At 33.4% G+C, this 21,781-nt stretch overlaps 1 protein-coding gene and 1 long non-coding RNA gene across 3 annotated transcripts; both read left to right on the forward strand.

Annotated features, from left to right (window-relative positions):
- Nucleotides 1-1,188: 1,188 nt before the first annotated feature.
- On the forward strand, nucleotides 1,189-2,971 carry LOC145824598 (uncharacterized). Of its 2 annotated transcripts, XR_014366388.1 has the most exons (3): nucleotides 1,189-1,236; nucleotides 1,954-2,171; nucleotides 2,840-2,971. It is a non-coding gene; the product is annotated as an uncharacterized LOC145824598 (long non-coding RNA). The 2 variants fall into 2 exon arrangements; XR_014366387.1 differs by lacking the exon at nucleotides 1,189-1,236 and having other exon boundaries at nucleotides 1,490-2,171.
- A 5,068-nt stretch (nucleotides 2,972-8,039) lies between these two features.
- LOC145823708 (uncharacterized) lies at nucleotides 8,040-9,902 on the forward strand. The gene has a single exon (XM_082923224.1). It carries the CDS (start codon nucleotides 8,040-8,042, stop codon nucleotides 9,900-9,902), a length of 1,863 nt encoding a protein of 620 aa, XP_082779350.1.
- Nucleotides 9,903-21,781: the final 11,879 nt, after the last annotated feature.

Genomic DNA, 21,781 nt, shown 5'->3' on the forward strand with positions numbered 1-21,781 from the left:
GAGCAATGCTACAGATATAAAAAATTTGACACAACAATTAAATGGGTGTGAGATAGAGTGTTTGTATTTAAGATTTCTAGTAATTTTTTTTTATTATTATACACAGATCCCCATGAAAACAATAGAAAACCATTATTTTCTAATGGCGGGATCTATGAAGTCCAGATCTTAACTTTTTAAAAAATTTTCTAATGGCATGGACTTTTGCATATCAATTTTTAATTTGAATGCGAATCAATCAATGCTGATGAAGACATTATTACTGCTATGTGAAATGTGTATAAATTTATGGGTGATATTTTAGTGGTCTCTAGCCTTATTCTAGCTCATGTTTCATTCATTCATGGAATTAAGTTTGGTGGGTTGCTTTGGCTGCTTTGGAAACATTCAGTTTTGGCCTCTGTTATATTATTTTAGCTAACTTGATTTCCAATTTTTTGTACTGATTTTGTTCTTACAAAAAACAATAGAGTAATCAATTTGACATCATACAAAATACAAGATGGAGACAGGAAAAGAAAATAGAGATTGCTTTGGGTAGTTTGAACATTAATGCTGTTCAAATAAAAAAAATTAGATATACTTTAAAGCTTAATGATTAACCAACCAATCACTCTCATGTGTAATTTGTCTCTCACTTATTTTCTAATTATCAATCAATCATTTTATTTACACATCATTAGAACTAGAAAATGGATCTAAAAGTGAAATTGTATATCGTTTTCCTATTTTGAATCTGTGTGAAAAATATGGGCTTGACTTTAATCATTTATGGGTAAGAAAGTAGTTAGTTGACTTAGATTGTAGACTAAGTAGTCATAAGAGAGTACCTAAATGCCTAGTGAGATAAGCTCTCAGGTTTGAGTTAATAAAGTAACGTCGATTCATTATAATAATTTAATTGTATTAACTTACAAACATTTTATCATATGACTCAAAACTACAAAAAAAAAAAATGCTAATTCTTTTGAGTTTCAGCCACTTATTTATTTATTCATCTCTAAATAATTAGGAATATTTTAATTGGCTAAAATCCATGCATCTTATTTGGAGGTCAAGGATTAAAGTTTTGTCCTTGGTAAGACTTGCACTCTCTTGGGCTATGCTTATGGCCTCCGATGTACCAAAAAAAAAAAAAAAAAAACTCTTCGTTCTAGTTTTTGTTTTTATATTAATAAATTATTTCTTAGGTGTATAATAATGCTGATTAAGTTGGATCCTTCTACAATATATCAGGTGTGTACTATATGCAAGTTATGATAATTAGAGGTATTGTCATAACTAAATCATTTTAAGCATAACTAAACGAAACTTTATCATAACCAAGCACCATTTGAAGGCATAATCAAATGCATTTTTGGTTATAATCAAATTAATAATCATAATAGGTCATAATCAACACTACGATAAATCATGACTAACAATAAAATAAGTTATAATGAAACACCACTTGACGCATAACCAAAGACTCATTCGATCAAATCAAAACAACAATTACAATAGGTGACAACTAAGTCATAACTAATACCAAAATAAATTATAATCAAATCATAGGAAACACCACAATTAGTCATAGGAAAAAATTACAAAATCACAGCTGAACATATAATACATCTCTTTTTCATAGTGTTTATTATAAAATTTCCAAACTTACTATTGCCTCATTTCTTTTCAAAGAAATTTGTTCTGAAAGAATCCATTTGATTAAATAATTTCCTTCAGTCCTGGCAATCATTCCATTTTACATTTGAAACAGCAATTGCAGAATGCATGAGGTCATATACTCCAGAATCCTATAAAATTTAATAATAATAGGTTCCAAATTCAATAAGCCTTCTGTTCATTTGTAAAATCCAGTAACCCGGCCCCGGTTTGCTCTACCCGTCCGGTTTTCTGCAACTAAAAAGTTTAGTTTTGACCATCCCTATCTTTTCTCTTTGATTAATTTAATAGGTTCCAAATTCAATAAGCCTTCTGTTCATTTAGTTTTGACCAAATCTCAGCCGCCTCCTCTCTGGATCTCGACTCGATTCCTTTCCGTTTGGTCTCCCTTGCGCCGGCGACTTTGACGCTCTCTCCGACGATTGAAGCTCTCTCTTCTCCATCTTATGCTCAGTCCACCAGCTAGCGACTTCAACTTCTCAGTCCGACGGTGAAGCTGCAGCTCTCAGGTAGTTACTCTCTTTTACAGTCTACTTTTTGTCATATGGGTCTTGCTCTATTTACTGTTTTTTTGTCCCCCTGCTTTGACAGTTCTTTCACTATTTTTGTCATCTTGATTCTTTTCTTGAGAGATATGATTCCAAAGAATACTTTGGACTTTTTCTTTTTGTGGGTTTGTCTCCATATAACACACGACCAAACCAAACCACCAAATAAGGTCTTAAACAAATAAAAATAAGATATTTCACATTATTATTGTAAATTATAATTTTATATAGTATTGTGAGTGGTATTTGAAAATTTTATTATTTTGTTTAATTTATCTAATTAGATTTTTATTTTTATTTTTATTTTTATTTTTATTTTTTTTTGTTATTTTTATTTTTATTTTTATTTTTATTTTTTTTTTGGTATTTGATGGACTTGACGTTTAAATCAGTGATCTGTAACCCAATCTCTTTTGCGGTTGGATGACCGGTCCGATTTGCACCATATTATCATTTATGTTCTTATTGTTAGGCAATCACAAGCTACTACTGAAACGCTCTCACATTCATTGAAGCCACAATGCAAAAAAAAAAAAAAAAAAAAAAAAAAAAAATCATTTTTTCTTTAATTTTTGTTAACACTTAAAGTTTTACGTGTTAATCACAATATGAATTTGATATTGTTGCAGGAGTCACAAATCAAAATACAAAATACTGTAAGTCAATTTTGATTCATTGTTTTGTTATTTTTTATTTATATTGTGTTAGCAATGTTGATTGTGAAATATATTTATTGAGGTCAACATATTTAGAGACATAAATTACAAATGTTTTGTGTTTCAACATTGAATGAATCTTCTTACTTTGTCTTGTTTTGTTTACAAGATTTGGTTAACTAGTGTCTTAAAAAGTATTGGCTCATACTGTTAAAATTAAGGATGAATATTTTAATCTGATCCACGAATGTCCGTCTATATCAGCTTGAATGTGGCAGATTTTACCCATCTTGACACTTATGTGAGGTGGGGGTGGATTATATTTTTTAGTCACCCTCAATGGGGGCGGGGGCGGGTATCGCGTCCCCAATCCAAACCCGACCCAATATAATTAATAATATATGTAAAAATAATATATATATATATATAATATAATTAGATATAAAAAAGAAATACTAAAAGTCTATGGTTCTATTTAAATATAAATAAATAATAATCATAAAAGTCTCACTGCTTATATATATGAAAATAAGGAAAGTTATTTAGTTTATTAAGGATTTAAATTGTTCTAAACTTTTTTAGCTATTTCAAATGTGTGGATTTAAATTGTTCTAAACTTTTTTAGCTATTTCAAATGTGGCCGGGTACCTGTGGGTATCGGGTATCCATGAGGGCGGAGATAGGGTTGAAAATTTTCACTTGTAGCGGTGGTGGGGCGGGGGCAGAGGTGGGGTTTGTCCGCGGGGGCGGGGGAATGGCAAATCCATCTCATGGCCATCCGTAGTTAAAATAATTATGCATTCTTTATTGCACATAAACAATTATTTATGACTTGTAATTCAACTGTTATGTATGTAAAATTCAAAAATAATTAAGGGAAGTCTTAAAACGTATCATAACTTGATAGTTAAAAATCATACATACATATATAGATTTGTATACTAAAAATATTTTCATATTCATTGACTCTAAAAATGGTGGGACGATGGGCATCCAAAAACTTTTTTCCTTTCACATTTGTCGACTCCTGAAACGGCGGGCTCGTGGACACCCAAAAACCTTTTCTCACATTCGTTCAGCAATAAGCTCAAAATAATGTAAGTGGGCACTTTGATTTCCCTCCCGGGTACCAATATAACACACATCTCATTTTCAAAATTCGACTCAACTATCCTGACTCATATGTTATTAACCCCTTACCAACATTTCTAAGCTTCCAAGGGATTGTATTAATCATGGACCAAAATCATAATATGCAATATGATGCATGAATTTGTAAAAATAACAATTTACCTAAAGCTCATTTATTATATCAATGAAGATTAAACATAGCAAACAACATCCAATTTCCTTCATTACGTTATAAAATTTCATAACATCTCAAAATCATTATTCGTACACCATTCCAATAAACATCAACCCAATTTCATTAATCAAGACCCAATTGAACAAAACTCCTCTTTTAAACCTGTGTTTGGTTAGGGGATTTAGAAAGAAATTTGGAAAGGAAAAGAGCAAAGATGTGTGAAGCTAGGTGAAATGTTAGTATCTTTTATTCACATTTTATCTACATTTTCCCATCTATTTCCAAATCCCTTTCTAAATCCCCTAACTAAACATAGCGTAAAGAAAAAATCAAAACTAGGGTTTAACAAAATTTGGGGCTTTTCATTCATTTGCATTTTTAAAACAAATATTCATCATCAACAACCTTTATCATCAATAGTTATTCAAAATCTTTCAAAATTTTGGACAAAACCCCCTTTTTATGCATCAACATCTATTTAATCAAATACATTAATCTCATACATAAGTATAATTAAGAAATAACTACATATACATCTCAAATCATAAATATACTAAGTAAAAAGTACCCCTACCTCAACAATGGAGAGACGGAAGCAATACCCAAGAGGAACTCTTCACGAAAACACAATCCAATCGGTGAAAATCACAGTCTCTACGCAGGCTTCGATTTCTATAAAAGATCTAAACTTGATTCTTGGTGAGAAGAGAGATTTTTAGAGAGAGAAAGGGTTTTTCGGAGCTAGGGAGAAGAAGAGGAAAGAGGAAAAGAAAAGTGAGAAAAAAAAAAGAGAGAAAAAAGCAACTTTTTAAGTTTGATTCGGGCAAACCGCTCGAGCGGTCTTTCTATCGTTTGAGTGGTGAACTCAAGCTCTCAGCATTTCGGTCTACAGAGCAATGTACCGATTGCCCCTTTTTCACTGCTTGAGCAGTAAAACCAACCTCTCGGTCACCCTAAAAATAGATTGTCACATAGACTCAGTTCCTAAGGCACTCGCTGCACATCAGTCTTATTTTCATATGTAACTATTTAAGTAAATTCAATATTTCATTTATTTATGTTTACAATGTAAATGAGGAAATACTTCCATTAGGATTCAAAGAAAAATACAAAAAAATCAAGATCCAATTAAATAAAAAAGTGGTTCCCCTATTTTAGTACAAAAATAATTTTTCAATTAAAATTTCTAAGTTTGATGTTGAAATAAAAGGGTTAATACTTTGTAGAAAAATCTTATAAAATCAAATTAGACTATTTAATATATAAGGAACAATTACTGTCACAGATTATTTTTAAAAAATATAAGCTTGTGTTTGGTTTAGTTTTGGAATTATGATTTGAGTGTGAAGTCGTGATTTGAGTATGGAATTGTGAGTTGAGTTTTGAAATGAGAAAATTTGTTTGATTATCAATTTTTAAGAGTTTTGAAAGGAGTTTTTGAATTTTGAATTTTGAATTTCGAATTTCGAAAAGAGTTTTGAGTTTTGAAAAAAGTTTTGAGTTGTATTTTGAGTTGCATTTTAAATTTTTTGGATTTATTTTTTAAACATATTAAAAAATGTTCAAGAATTTTTTTATTTTAAATATATAATTTTTATTCAGATATTTTAAAATTTTTTATTTTAAATTTTTTATTTTATTTTGTAAATATTTTAGTTTTTTTAATTTTAATATTTTAAACTCAAAATACAACTTTACAGTCAAATTGCAATCAAACACATAAGTCCAAATTCAATTCAAAAATTATTTTCAAAACTCATAATCAAACACATAACTCGAAACTCCACATTCTTTTCAAACTGTACACTCAAATCATAACCAAACACATAACAAAAAAATAAAATATTTAAAAATATTTTTATAAAATAAAATAAAATATTTAAAATAAAAATTATATATTGAAAATGAAAATAATTTTTTTTCAAATTTTAATATTTAAAAAAATGCAGCACAAAAATATATGAAATATAGTGCACATTAAAATGAATAAATAAATATTTAAAATATAAAAAATTTATCCTAAAAAATAAAATTAAGAAAATTTTTAAATATTTAAAAAAAATAAATCCAAAATTTTTTAAAAGACAACTCAAAACTTAAAATACAACTCAAAACTCTTTTCAAAACTCATAACTAAATAATTTTTCTTTTTTCAAAACTCAATTCAAAACTCAAGGTAAGAGAAAGAAATCTCCACTTTTATGCACTGCTTTCCACACTCCAAACCAAAGAGAAATCTCCACTTTTATGCACTGCTTTCCAAAATCTTCTTGCTATCAAATATAACATATAACAAAGTTAAATAACATGCAAATCATTAAGAAAGTTCATACCTTAAGGTAGGAGGAAGAAGGAAGAAAACTCCAAAAAGTTAACGGTAGCAAAACGATAATTGCTCCGATTAGAATGAAACCCTTGACAAGCTCTACACTCTATCTCAAAGGAGCAATGTGAGAAGATGACTCAAAATGAGTAGATCTAAAGATCTCAAAAAAGCAAGTTTGAAGGAAGAAAGTTGGTTTCGATGTAGAGAGAGAGGAGAAGAAAAAGTGAAGAAAAAGTGTGTGAGAGTTCTATTTATAGTACTAGGTCAAAGTAGAGTATTTGCCCTTAAGTAAACCCAAGAATGAGTCAAAAATCTCCAAAAAAGTCAGGTCAAAATGTAGTTGGGAAATTTTTGAAAATTCTGCCAAGTGTCGATACCAAGAGGAGGGGTGTCAACCCCAAGAAGTAGTGATGAAACACCAATGTTTGAAGCAAACAGGGTGTTGACACCTGAAAGCCCTAGTGTCGACATCAGAAACCAGTAGTAACACCAAGAACAAACAGGCAGGGCAATGTTGACACCCAGAAGAGGTGGTATCAACACCAAAAAACATAACCAACAAGAAATAAAAGGAGAACAACAGTGTCAATCCTCCAGGAGCTAAGTGTCGACACCAGAACAGTAATTCTAAGTTCCTAATAAACTTTCTAACAAAACCAAACGTGAACGAACAATTTTAACGAGTCTAAATCGAATTGTACTCCTCTAAAACGAAGATACAACAACTCAAAGATCCCTAAAACAAAATAAATGAAATTAAATACATTTTTCCAAATGTTTAAAGAACACAAGTGTTACAGAAATATCATGAAATGCTTTATGAAGATTTTCTATCCGTTGATTAGTGTGTTGTGTTCTACTGTGTGTGTAATACAAAGGTGAAGAATATTCATGAAATTTTTCATGATATTTATTTTATGATATCTAGCATCTACTCATATATATATATATATATATATTATTTGTTAACTTGGGAACTAATCCCACCAGCACCCACTTGCGGAAGTCCCAATTAAAGTCAGTGCAAAACCCTATATAGACTAGGCTCAAGAACTTATTTTCACCTAGGAGGTTTCGAACATGAGACATTGGAGGAAGTACATCCCAAAGTCTCACGCCTTGACTACCAAGCCAACTCGAACCGAACCGCATTTTCATTATTCGGTTTGGTTGCAAATTTTATAGAACCATAAGTAGTGGTTGGGTTTTGATTTATTTCAAAATCGAACCAAGTCGTATAATTCTCAACTCTATTTTGAACAACAAATTGTCCAATCACACAATAATTTATACCATGTTCTATATTTTTTTTCCTCCTATTTTTTTTGAAAAATTATGACTTTTTTCTATATGTTGATAAAGAAAAGGAGGGCGTGATGAGTCAAATTTCTGAATCGTTGACAAAGCTATGGCAAGAGTGGGATGTTCGAGGGTTGGTTCTACTTAGTCTCGCTTTACAAATTATTCTTTTTATGTTTGGCAAACGTAGAAAGTACACAATCTCAATGTGGACCAGCGTCATTGTTTGGTTGGCCTACTTGATGGCCGATTTTGTGGCAACTCTGGCCCTTAGCAAGCTCTCTGACAAGCGCAATGCTAAGCCTAATGGCGGATTGGGGGCGATATGGGCACCCTTGCTTTTGCTGCACCTCGGTGGCCCAGATACTATAACAGCTTTTTCTGTGGAGGATAATAATTTGTGGTTGAGGCACTTCATAGGATTAGGTGTTCAAACTGTTGTGGCAGTTTATGTCATTATTTTTTCTTGGAGAAATTCCTTGCTTTCTTTTCTATCAATTCTGGCGTTCGTGGCTGGAATTATTAAGTATGGAGAGAGAACATGGGTTCTCAAGTCAGTAAGTAATGATAAATCGGGACACATTGTACCGATTTATGACCGTAGCTCGATTCAACCAATTCATGATCCACATTTAGATAATTATTACGCTAGAGAGAAACAATATGTAAGCGCTTTACTGCTGGGCCTAAAATCGGTTAAGGAATTTAAGCAATATATGGATGAATATGAACCTGACAGGACAACGTTTATGATACACCATTGTGTGGGTGATGAAATATTTCTTTGGAAAGCATTGGAGGCTGAAATGGGGTTGATGTATGATTTGTGGTACACAAAGGCAGTGGTAACTTATACCAAGGTAGGATGCATTTTCCGCTCGATCAGCTTCGCTTGTACAGTGTGTGTGTTGGTAGGATACTTCTGGCTCGCTTTTAGGAATCAACAACACTACTACTCCACGGTTGATATTGCCATCACAGGCGTGCTGGTGGTAGGAGCTCTAACTTTGGAGATTTATGCAGTTGCGCAATTATTGTTCTCTGAGTGGACAATTCTTTGGCTAATTAAAAACAAACATCTCCAACTGGTGGCCCGATTGGGAAAAAGGTTTCCTTGGTTATTCCGAATGCTTGAAAAGAAAAGGTGGTCTAAAAAGATGGGGCAATTTGATCTACTTGGTTTTTGCCTCAAAAAACAGTTCAAGCCTTTAATGACATTGACGACTTGGAGTAGGAGTAAACTTGAGTGGTTGGCTGGTATTCTGGACAATGTCAACTGGTACATGCACAAGACTTGTGTGAATGTCCAAGCTGATTCTAAACTACCTAGCATGATTCTGAGACACATAAAGTACTTGGCTGATAAAAAACTGAATGATGAAGAACGGGACACGACAAATTCGGTTCAGATACATTTTTACTCTAAAATTGTTGTTTGGCACATCGCAACAGAAATGTGCTACCATTGGGACTCGAATACTTGTCAAAGCAGTTGTACTAACTCCACCTCTGCAGACGGAGATGACGGGCAAGCTAGTATTAAGGAAACATGCAGAACTCTGTCACATTACATGATGTATCTACTCCTCAATTGCCCTTCGATGTTGGGCAATAGTGTACGGTGCATTTTTGGTGACCCAGACGATCACAGCTTAAAGAGTCAGAGGATCCGGTTCATCAATGGTCTCCAAGAGTTTCTCAAGAGGAAGAATGTGCATAATGTAAGCGAAGCTTGCCGAGCATTGGAAAATAAAGAAGTAGAAAACTTTGATTCAACCTTAAGGGAGGCACGCGAATTTGCATTAGAGCTGAAGGAAAAGCAAATGGAAGAGAGATGGGAAATACTTAGTACAATGTGGTTGACTATGATATGTTATGCAGCAATGAAGGCTCAGAAAGATAACCATCTTCAACTCCTCAGACAAGGCGGTGACCTTCTCACTTTGATTTGGTTTTCTCTCCCCCAAATAGTTCAACCGGGCGATGACAGTCAGTTTCCTCACTATCGTTTTAATGGTGGCTTTTGGCGTGGTGGCAATTATTTTGAAGATATTATCGCAATAGAGAAAAATTTAATCAAACAACTGGCAGTGTTATTCCGCTAGACCTCTAGAAAATGGTCCCACAAGTCTCTGGCATAACTCCTCCGAGAATCAACTGAAATGAATTAAATTGGCAATATTTTGCTCTTTGTAATTCTTCTTATTAAATAAATTATAGGTATGCACTGTAATAATGTAAAATAGTAATTTGTTTTTTATCTTTATTTTTCTTTCAATTGGGAGAATAACATCATTAGACAATATTCTCATACATTACACACAGTTATTTGTATGGAGGGTTTGAATCTCTTGTTTTTTGTTCATAATTTGTTATATCTGATTAATCCTTCAAATTACAAAAATTACTTTTCGATTTTTTCATTCCAAGTCAGCACATCCCACCATGGGGATAGGAATATTTGGAGTAGGGGATACTTCGGCGGAGCTACCCATGCGATGGAATTTCTATTGTTTTTGTGGGAACTTGTGTATAATCAAAAAATCACCAACACCAAATAACAGGTAATTCGTGTATTTTAAGTGGTTTATTTGCAGTTTATTTTTTATTTTTTTTAAAAATAATTTGTTAAAATAAATTTAAAAAAGTCATTATTTTTTTATGGTTCAAAAATATATATTTTTAAAAATAATTTCTAATTTTTTTTTTAAAAAAAAAACCATTTTTATGACGCTAATTTTTGTGTTATTGTTGAAGTAAGAAAGGAAATTATGTATATTATTACTCCAAAACTTTGTATTTTCTAAATAATTTATATGATGGGTTGTGCATTATGATAATTTTCTTTCATCAAACTTATTAAGTTCTTGTACATAAAATTTTTTCATAATTTGTTATATTTTTTCATAATTTGTTATATTTTTATAATTTTTTTTTTTATCTCACTACAGTGTAATTCGCACCTTTTTATTTTTTTACGCACATCATGGAATCGCATGGGTGCAACTCACATATATAATGAATCTCATTTTATCAGAGAAAGTTGTAACTAAATTTTGTGCACTTATAATTTTTTGAAAAAATTACTATTCAAGATAGATTTTGAAAAATTATGACAATATTTGTAAAATTTACCACCTTTTTGTAATTTTTTTTCCAATACCACAATGTTTCTTAATTTTTTTTTTTTACTTTCATATTTGAAATCCTAAAAATTACACAAATAATTATTACGATCAACCTACCATCTTTCAATATATATATATACATATTTTATATATCTAACAATAACATTACATTTACGGGGAGGAAATAATTCCCCTCGTATAATCCTGTTGACCAAATCCACGCTCCTCCGTACGACGTCGCTTTGTTACCTGAAAACACAAACGTGAGCTAGCCGGCGGGTGTGTGCCGGAAACCTCTCCGATGCCTAAGTCAGAAAACTTGACAAATAGACAAAGCTCTTAGGTTCTCAGGAAAGAATAATGTTCAATTACCTCCTCCAAGGTGATGCTTGTGAGCTCTTATAAGTTTCATATGGCACAATCCTAGTAGGACTTGTATTTCTCCATGCAGAGTCCTCCTAGGATTCATATTCTTTAAGGATAATGCTTATCCTTTTACACCCTCCCCCACTGCTTAAACCAAGTGGGATGGTTTTCTCCATAGCCGAACTACTACACGACCGAAATAACACTGGCTATGCTGAGCCACAGAGAAGGCCGAACTATCCTTAGCTCGGTCTTCTCCTTTAACTCATTACTTAGGCTGTCCCTGTTCAACCTTGGTGTGCTTAGATCAAACTTCCAAGTAACAAGTTCTGACCGACTTAACCAGAGTGTGTCACGACCGGACTAATTCCGAAACCAATCTTCCCAGAACATACTGCGACCGGACTAACTCTAAGACCGGCCCTACTCCGAATTGTCTCTGGACCGGAGTAGCCTTACTCTTCCTTGGGCCGAAGCAACTATCTCTTCTTGAGCCGGAATAAACTCACCTCCTTGGGCCGAAGTAACCTTGCCCTCTAGGCCGGAGTATTCAGTACGGCCTTTTTACCTAGTCCTCTGTGTTTTGGGCCTCAAAACCCAACTCGAAGCTCGGCCCAATTTTCCCCAAAAATTACCCTCTCATATATATATACATATTTTATATATCTAACAATAACATTACATTTATTATATTTTATACAACTTCGTGTGTTAACTCATGTAAGGGGTCTCACTATTCATGTTTATGTTAAATGGTGTGCTAACACATAAGGGGATATAAAAAGATGGTAAGTGTAACATTACTCATCTAAAAAATGTAATTTGATATAGGTTTTAGTTTGCTCTTTTTTTCTGACCAACTCATCCACATATTTTCACTTTATAGTATTTTTTTTTTTTTTTGTAAATTATGAAAAAATTACCCAAAAAAAAATAAAAAATCCTAAGTTTGACCATTATAACAAAATAAATCCTAAATTTTTAACTTTGTCAATTTAAACTCTAATATTTTGATCTATTTTCAATCTAAACCATTTGCCTTCTTTCGTTAAGTAAAACTAACGAAAAGAAATGATATTTTAGCTATTAATTCAGTGTATGTGTACATAAAATGTCTAAAGTACTCTTTTTTTATTGAGTTTAATGACTGTACTACTTTTTCTTTGATTTTACTTAACGACAATAAAAAATAATTTAGATTGAAATTAAATTAAAAAATTAGGGTTTAAATTGACAAAATTATTGTGGGATATTTTCGAGAGTACCCGAGCGCGCCCGACAGTTCAAACTTTTCCAATTTTCTATCTAGTCTCACGAGTATAATGTGAAACGTAAATAAGAATCCAGATCTTACAACTTTTTATAGAAAACCCATTTTATTGCAAAATATTTGTTAAAAATGGACCGCATTACCTCAGAATCGCCGCCTAATCTTTTGAAAAAAATTAGGAAACCCGTGACCTGTCTCAAAGGCCACTGTTCATCATAGCCAAAGATGTCTCGATTCAGAACCTTAGGTATGAGGGGTGAAGGTCATGAATTGAGCACCCTTACTCACTCGATCAAAAGATCGGTCTTTACTAAACCATGATATGAGTTTTATGTATCATACATGCTCATGTTCTTATTATTTACTAATGCTAAAAATTATTATGTGAAGTAATCATATATAGACAGTGTTATTCATTTTGGGATGTTTTGATCTCAACACTATTCCAAATTGAGTAACACAACCTTCATCTACTGGCAATCATCGAGATATATCAGTTAAGCATATAGCCGCATGATAAAATGCTAGACATAGTAAGAAAAATAATTCATATGCGGGATACTAAAGCAATAAATGCTCACCTAATATTTACTCGCATCCGACTATGAAGATAAAACAAAAGGTAGTAAAATATGCATGGTCCTAGATGTAAAATGCTAATGCAATACATACACAAGAATGCAACTACAGATTCGGCTACTAAATACATGACATGTGATAGCACACAAAATCACATAATAAATGATAAGCCCATAGATGCAAATGAGCGGAATCCAAATGCATGAAATATGGATGCAAGATGTGGATATGATAAAACAAGAAAACATGATGCTTATTAAAAAATACAATAAGCATGGAAATAAAAGGGATAGAAAGAAATAGAGATTGGAAGTTATTACAATAATCCTTTACGATGAAAGGAATAAATGACATGGGGTTGGAAGTTATTTACAACAGTAAATGAATAGAAAGAAATGAGGTTGAAAATTATTTAAAATAATGAATTGATGCAGCCAACAAAAACTGAATCTAACAAATCATGTGAAATAGAAAGGAAAGCTATAAGAGAATTGCTTTGTTCTGCTATATTTTGCCTGGAAAAGCCAACTGACCGGCCAAACAAATGGTCTGGTCAGATGAAAGAATTACTGGCAAGATCCTTTATCTGGTTGGCCGTACAACAGATTTGGAAAACCTTGTTTTGTGTAGCAAAGACAAAACAGAACCAAACAAAACATTTCCAAGGGATACTCATCATTTCTACTCATTCCTACCATAAAGATAATCAAGGAAGATGTAGATAGGCCTCATTGAACATTCAACAACAAAATATGCTATGAAATATGTACAAAATCTATTAAATGAACAAAGCTAATATGCACATGTGTGGAAACTAAAAAATAAATACAAGCCAGAGAAATAGATGAAAACCTACATTCATCTCTTTGTGGATAAAGGCAGATTAATACCAAAATCCATGCTATTAATTGAAGAGAGCAGATTGCCACCATTTCTAAAGTGAAGCCTCATAAAGCCAATGAAAGCTCTATAGGGTTTTTAAGAAAGTAGGGAGGAAGTACAAGAAAATACATATAACTCATCAAAAAGGTTGAAGACTCATCTTCTATGTCATGGAATATGGATATAGAATCCATTTCCATGTTAAAAGTTGGTTGAAAAGAGAGTTTTCAACACCTTTGGAGAGGAAAATCTTATAGCTTCAAAGATAAAGGAGAGAAAAAGATATAACAAAGGATCGAAAAAGATATAACAAAGGATCATCCAAGGGATCCTATGAAATTACCACAAATACTCACATGGATCAAAACACTTGGATGATGCAAAAGGGTAAGGAAAATACATGAAAGTAAGTAACTTACATTACAATCCGATGGGAGGTGGCAAAGCCGTCCACATCCTAAAGGTAAACACATATTTAAGTATAAGAAAGTAATAAATAACAAAGAGGATCACAAGTTTAAATAACAAAAAGCTATAGAGATAGAGAGGAAGACAGGAGAGAAGGATGAGAAAAGTACAAGAACTTACCCTCAAAAAGATGATAAGCGTTTTGATTACCAAAATTGATTTCAAACCCCCTCCCAAGGTCCTTATGTATGGCTTGAATATTTAGTCAAGGGTCTCAAAATCTAGCTTTGGTAGTGTTTTGGGTGGTGTGTGTGTGAAGATTGAGGTGAAAAGTTGACGAAGCTAGATGGTGTGATGCATAAGCCTTAGAATTGCTCTCTATGCCTTCAAGAAATTTCTCAACCCTTGAAAATGAAGGGGGACACATGTATATATGGACTTTTGGAGACAAATATCTGAGATATTGGTGTGAAACTTGTGCAAGAATCTAGTTTTCCCAAAAATGCTCTGTCTCTTGAACAAAACAGTTGGTTGTCACATATTTTAGTTGGCCAACCACTTTTCATCCAGCTGAAAGTTGTTTATCCATCCAAAGGAGAAAGTGTATGGCTAGACCAAAACATGTACGACCATACTATTTTGAGGAAAAAACAGGTTTTTTTTTTCTTTTTCTTTTTTTCTTGAAGAATTGTCCTCCTTGCCACCCATCTCTAGCACTTGGATAGTTTGGCCAAAGTAGGTATATGTTAGAGATTAAAGTTTGATCCCGGATCTCCTACTGAGGAATTCGTAAGATAGCACATTCCAACATTCATCATCGAGTGTTCGGAAGCAAGTGCCCAAGTCTTAAAGAGGTCAAAATGGAGTGTCTAAAATTATAAACTCAAAATTTATTTTGTTTTAAAAGTCAATCTCTAGAATTTTTTCCCCCCCTAAAATTATTTATGGTGGAAGCAGCCACTTAAAATAGTAAATAAATAAAAATGAGAGATATATAACATTACTCTTCATTATTTTAATTTTTGAAAAAGACTAGGAACTATGAATTTTTTAATCTATGGTGTACATTTAAGAATTGTAGGGGCAAAACTTAAGTAAATCTCAACTATTGATTTCAAATTTTAGATAATTTATGAGTATTTTTTTTTTTGGACTTACATGCAAATCTTAATAGGTGGACTTATTACACAGTAGGTCAACTTATTACACAATAGGTCCTGTAATAATTAGCAATATTTTTATTTTAAAAAAAAACCACTAATTATTAGTTTTTAGCTGCAAATTTAGAAAAACATTTGTAATTGTCAATTTTTAGCGACAGATTCAGAAAAACGTTGGTAATTGTCAATTTTTAGCGAAAAATTTAGAAAAATGTTACAAAAACTGTCAGTAATTGTCTATTATTAGGGAAGACTATTAGTACCAATTTTCAGTGACGAGTTGACTTAATGGGAATAAAGTCCAACTATTAGGACCTGTTGGTAATTTATCATATTTTTTCTAAATTTGTAACATTTGTGTTAATTTTATGGTCTTTTATGATCTACAGGAGAAATGGTAAATTACACTAACATCTCTGCAAGTTCAGAAAAAATGTAACGACTTCTACAAGTTTAACATAATTATAAAAGTCTACAATGTAAACAAATGGCGAGCACCTATTGTGCGGACCATATTGTGTCACATCATAAAATATGAGTGGTTCAATAGGTTATCTAGTAGGTTACTAAAACATTCATAACCTTTCTCACAAAATGTATAATATTAATATAAAAAAATTTAATTTCAAAAGTTCTATAACTTCTGTGTAACGACACCAAAAGCGTAACTTTACTAACAAAATGATAACAGTGATAAGAAAATGTATAACTTTCAAAACTTTCATATCTATTTTTTTTATTTGATTATATATCTTTTGTTTAATGATGCAAAAATTGTAATTTTGCTCACAAAATATGGGGTTAAATACATTTTACCCTTTTGTGGTTGGGGGCTAGAGCATTTTATCCCTTATGGTTCAAACATATTCACCAAGCCCCCGCGTGTTTTAGACTAAAGTGCTGCTGTTACTTTTTATATCAAAACTAATTAAAAGTTAGGGGCGTAAATTTGGCTAGGACCACCCCACCCTGGCCTTGGGCTTGGGTCGGCCCATATCGAGCCTTGCGGGCTCCGGTCAAAATTCGGGTCTGGCTGGCCCACGAGCTAAAAAATTAGGCCTAGGGGGTATTCGGGCCTTGCGTGACGCCCCAAAATCTACTCTAAGGGTTACAGTCAAGGGAGAGTCACTAATGAGTCCTATGGCCAATAACCAAATAAGATCCTAGATTGTCGAAGGAGTCAACTTAGCCTTCCTTCTAAATCCAGCTTTCTTAGATAGCGCACTACCCTTTTGACATATCTTAAAAGGCATTGACCCAAGGTCTCATAGGCAATGTAAGGAATTATATTGGTGTTGAAATATAAGTACGTAATAATAATAGAATAATTACAATCCTTAATTACAAAAGCTAGTTCCAACAATAATACATCCCAAAGAATATGGACTTTATAAAACAACAAAGAAATTTCTAACTAAAAATAAATAAATAGAGGTAAGGGTCATGCCATTGAAGTACATAACACAGATTACATGGTTAGTTGTTCGTAGTCTTGAAATCCCCCAAAGAGATTTCGTCCTCCCAACTCCAAGAATTGGATACGGATTATTCGGTATTCCCCCTCTTTTGCTGCTTTGTTGCAAACCTTACCTCGGATGCCTACCAATGGTTATATACCGCATAGCGCCAACCGCAGGCCCTCAAAAGAAGCAGTAATGATGGGCCTTTCCCAAATCCCTCCTTGCATCGAACCACCTAGGGTCCGAATACAACTGCTCCATTCAAGGATTCCGAAACAACCACTTGCGCAAGATTTAGCTTACCAAAGGGGATGCATCCCACTAACCAATTCCATTTGAACATAACTTCATCTCATAATATTACTCATATGATCGAAACCCCATTAGCCACCCCCATTAAGTTTTCCGTTGGATTAACGTTATAATTAGTTAGTACAAACGAGAATAAAATAAATTGCATAAGTGTAAGCATCACCAAAGGACAAAGAAATACATAACCATGACATGTATAATATCATACTAAGTCATGATTGTACATAATTAAACATATTTATAAAGTCAAGAGCACAAAACACCAATGTAAACCAAATTTCCAGATTCAGAGTCACTTAAAGATCAAGATTAAAAGAACTATTTCAAATTTTTCCCAAATATGGCCTTTCTATGGTTCTTAGCAAATTTTATCTAGTTTTCAGAACATTTTTCAAAAATGGAATACCTTTTCCAGATTTTTAGTTATTTCATAAATACTCCAGCTCCGTCCAAATTCGTCGACCGTTACAAAAATCGGATTGTCTCACAAACCGCCCACTCGTTTTCAATGAAACCAAGTTTCCTTGAAATCTAACTCCTTAAGGAATATGTTGACATAAAATTTAGGTCCAGAATATTTTTTCAAATTTTTCTAGAATTTTTGAAAGTTGGCTGTAAAGCAAATTTTTCTGGCACAATTCTTAAAATAAGTAAGTTGGTGAGAAAAGAGGCCAACTAGGGAAAATTTTCCACTTCTCTTGTGATGAAAACATGCTAAATAATATGTATTAAACTTAGAAATTTAAGGTGAAGGTGTGCCTTTGGAAAGTTTGAGAGATTGATATAGAAAAAGTAGTTTTATACCGCTTAAGAGAGATACAAGAAGGGTAGAATCAAGACTTAACTCCTTTCATTTTTTACATAAGAATACCATTAAAGCACATCTGAAATGAATGTTTAAAACTTCTAAGAGCATGTATTTGAAAGGAAAAATAAGAGAGAGTTGTTTTGTGGCTTACTTGAGGCTTGTTGGAATTGTTAGCAAACTTCTCTTCCTTCTCCTATCTTCCACAAGCTCACCCTCCTCCCTCTCTTTCTCTTAACCGAATATAGTGTGTGTGCGTGTGTGCGTGTGCGTGTGTGTGTGTTCTTGTATATAAAATTCTAAGGGAGGTGTTGCTTTTATAGAAAAATTGGTGTGAAAGGTCCAAAATGCCCTTTGGTTGGAATTGAATGGGGTGTTTTCGATTTAGTTTGAATCCAATGGAATAGTGGAAGTTTAGAGGCCTTAATTAGGTTCCTAAACATGATCTAGTTAGGGTTTTCCTCCTAATCAAACCAACCTAGTTACATATATACATATATATATATAAGTTTGTACCAAGTCAAAGATATTTTCCATAATTTATGCAAACTTGTCTCAAAAGTACATTCATCATATTTTCAAGGTGATGTCCGGTCATGTGAGGTAGATTTGAGGGACTTTTTTATATTTTGTTGTGTATACAATTGTTGAAAGTTGTAAAATATAATGTTTAAAAAATGATTTTAGGGTACAAGGATATATAATAATATATAATAGTACTTGTTTGGGTTCATTGTGTTATTTAATAAAAATGTGAGCACTTTGGGTTTAATTTATGAATTGGAATACTTATTTTAGTGTAGGATTAAATTAAATTAGAGTTAGAGAGTCCAATTCGGTTTGGATTCTTGTTTCGAACGAAAAGGCCATCATCTACCGACGAACATGATGACAATCAGAAAATCTAGAGTTTTTGAGTGATAATTCCACATTTAGGGGGTCAATTAATCAGTATTTAGGGTATTAGAATAGATTCCTAGGTTACCAAAATCGATTAGGGTTTGCGTGGTTCTAGTTGGCTATGCATTTTGGTCCTAGGGTTAGAATTGCAATTAATTAAGAAACTGAAGGACTTCAAAGAAATAATTTTAAAAAAATAAGTGACTCTTAAGAGAGTAAATTTGTTATATGTAGGGCTTTATGCCTACTGATGTTGCCTATGTGTATATATGTTTGTATGTTTATCCCAATAGCTTGGGCATGTAACAAATTTTGCAATTTCCTTGATTTGAGAAGTCGTTGTTAGGATCGATAATCCTAGTATCATTATATATTTATCATTTTTGAGAAAAAATACCTTGATCAATCTAGTTAGGAGGTGCGGTGGTGGTTATTTATGTTGGCCCGTGTATCCTTAATGAAAATCCAGAAACCTGCATGGTTAGGTGTCGATCCTTCCGGTTAGTACTAGTTTCACAACCCAAACCTGCCCCTATAGGTTTAGCGTCGTAACCGGCCAGTAATCCTTGGATTACCAAAGGCCTCTGACCAAAATAACATATAATTAGGGGCTGCAGAAGCGAATATATAAAACATACGTAGTCCAGTAAGTTGTGCTAATATACATGGGACAAAAATTTAAAAATTTAAATAACATATACATATATGACGTTAAGTCCACATAAGTCATGCAACTCCGTGCAAGTATTACCAAAAGGGACTTAGCCTAGTGTACGGATAGACAAAAACAAAACAAAACGAATTCTTGGCTTGATCCACAAAACTTGACTTCTCAAAACAGGAACCTCCCTAGGAGGCACAGTGGCTAGCTGACTCCAAACTCCAGGTCCTTAATTCTAAGCCTGGTCACGTGCCTAATCGCCTACATACATAAATAAATAATGAGCGGGAGCCAAGTAAATAATAACAAAGTAAAGGGTTAAATGCATGATGTCCAGTTTTAGATTCAGAAAAAAGAAACAGATTCATATTCTTATTCTTGTTAGAATCATAAATAGAAATAAAAGTTCATACTCAATCAAACATGGTACATCCAATAGCGCTAACAGATCATTATAGAGCATACTTGTCAGTCCCATAATGGAACCTCTGGTACCAGGAACTTGTAGCATACTTGAGTCACGGTATTGTTACCCCCGAGAGAGGGCCATGAGACCACGGTATTATTACTCCCGGGCAAGGGCCTTGTGCTCATAGACCACGGTATTGTTACCCCCGGGCAAGGGCCTTGTGCTAACGATACCACGAATACTTTTCGATCAATATATATGGGCAATCATTCATTGGTTTAGAACATAACATGTAAGAAAACAAAGCATTTTTCGTCATATCATATCATATAAGAAATTACTTAAATGTAAACATAGTTTTACAAAGTTATTACTCACAGATGGCTCTTGAGGCAGACAAACCAAGCAGACAAATCAAAGAGCTTACGACGCGTGACCTACACAAACATAACAGATACATACTTGAAACACACACCCGGATAATACTTAACTCATTTCCTTCGTTCTTAGTGTGTTTCTACGTCTTATCCTCATTATTGTGGCTTAATCTTGGCCTAAGAATGCCTAGGATGCAATGAGGATGCTAAAATACACTTGAAAATATTTAACAAAACTTGCTAAAAACAGGGGCCTCGCTCGAGCGCAACTTCCTTTGCTCAAGTGGAGGTTCCAGAGTGGTCGCTCGAGCGTAACATCAGTCGCTCGAGCGGTCTGCAAACTTCTACAAAAGTATTGGTTGCTTGATTTTTTCGCTTGACTCTCACTCGAGCGTGAGACAAAGGTCCTCACTTGAGCGCAACTCTTGTCGCTCAAGCGGTCAGCAAAACATGTAAGCATCTGGGAGCATGCATTTTACGCTCAAGCGGAAGTGCAAAAACAAGGGTGGTCGCTCGAGTGCAGGATCAGTCGCTCGACCGCAAGATCTGTCACTCGAGCAGTGAGGTCGAATTCTGGAATTTCCAGATTCACCTCCAAGCTTCCAAACTTGAATTCAACACATCAAAACTCATTCTTTTGGGCCAAAAACTTGAGAAAACAGGTGTAAACTTGGAAAACATTGGGAATTCAAAATCATTTCACAAATTCAAGGCCAAAAGCTTGCCAATTGTGTAAAACAAAACTTAATTCTTTGAAAACATAACATACATGTATTGCCTTGACTTCAAAACTTCCAAAACATGATCATTTGATGTAAAATGGTATCAAACAAGATGAATTCTCAAAATAATGGTAAGATGAACACATGCGTGAGTGAATTGTTTGAAATCAAATTCAAATTGTGACGAGATGAACATGCATGCATAGTATGATCTATATTCCTTCATTTTAGCCCAATTCTAACATTACATAACTTAATTCTTTGGATTCATGTGCTAAATGATTCAATTCCAAAGTTACAAGGTTGAATTCTTACCTAGAAGCCTTAATTCCCTTGATTCCTAGCAAGTCTTGCTCAATACCACCAATTCCTTGAATTTCCAAGCTAAATTCTTTGTTAAACTCAACTATCTCTCTCTCTCTCTCTCTCTCTCTCTCTCTCTCTCTCTCTCTCCACATTTGAAGTCAAGAAGATGAGAAAATGAAGGTGTAATTCAAGGCCTAAGTCACAATGTGCCTTATATAGGCTTGGTTAGTGATATATAA

The sequence above is a fragment of the Camellia sinensis genome, chromosome 4 (assembly GCF_055761805.1).
Source record: "Camellia sinensis isolate YWXY chromosome 4, ASM5576180v1, whole genome shotgun sequence".
Taxonomy (NCBI): Eukaryota; Viridiplantae; Streptophyta; class Magnoliopsida; order Ericales; family Theaceae; genus Camellia; species Camellia sinensis.

Coding starts and splice junctions, on each gene's coding strand:
- LOC145823708 (XM_082923224.1), top strand. CDS start 8,040: ATGGCCGATTTTGTGGCAACTCTGGCCCTTAGCAAGCTCTCTGACAAG.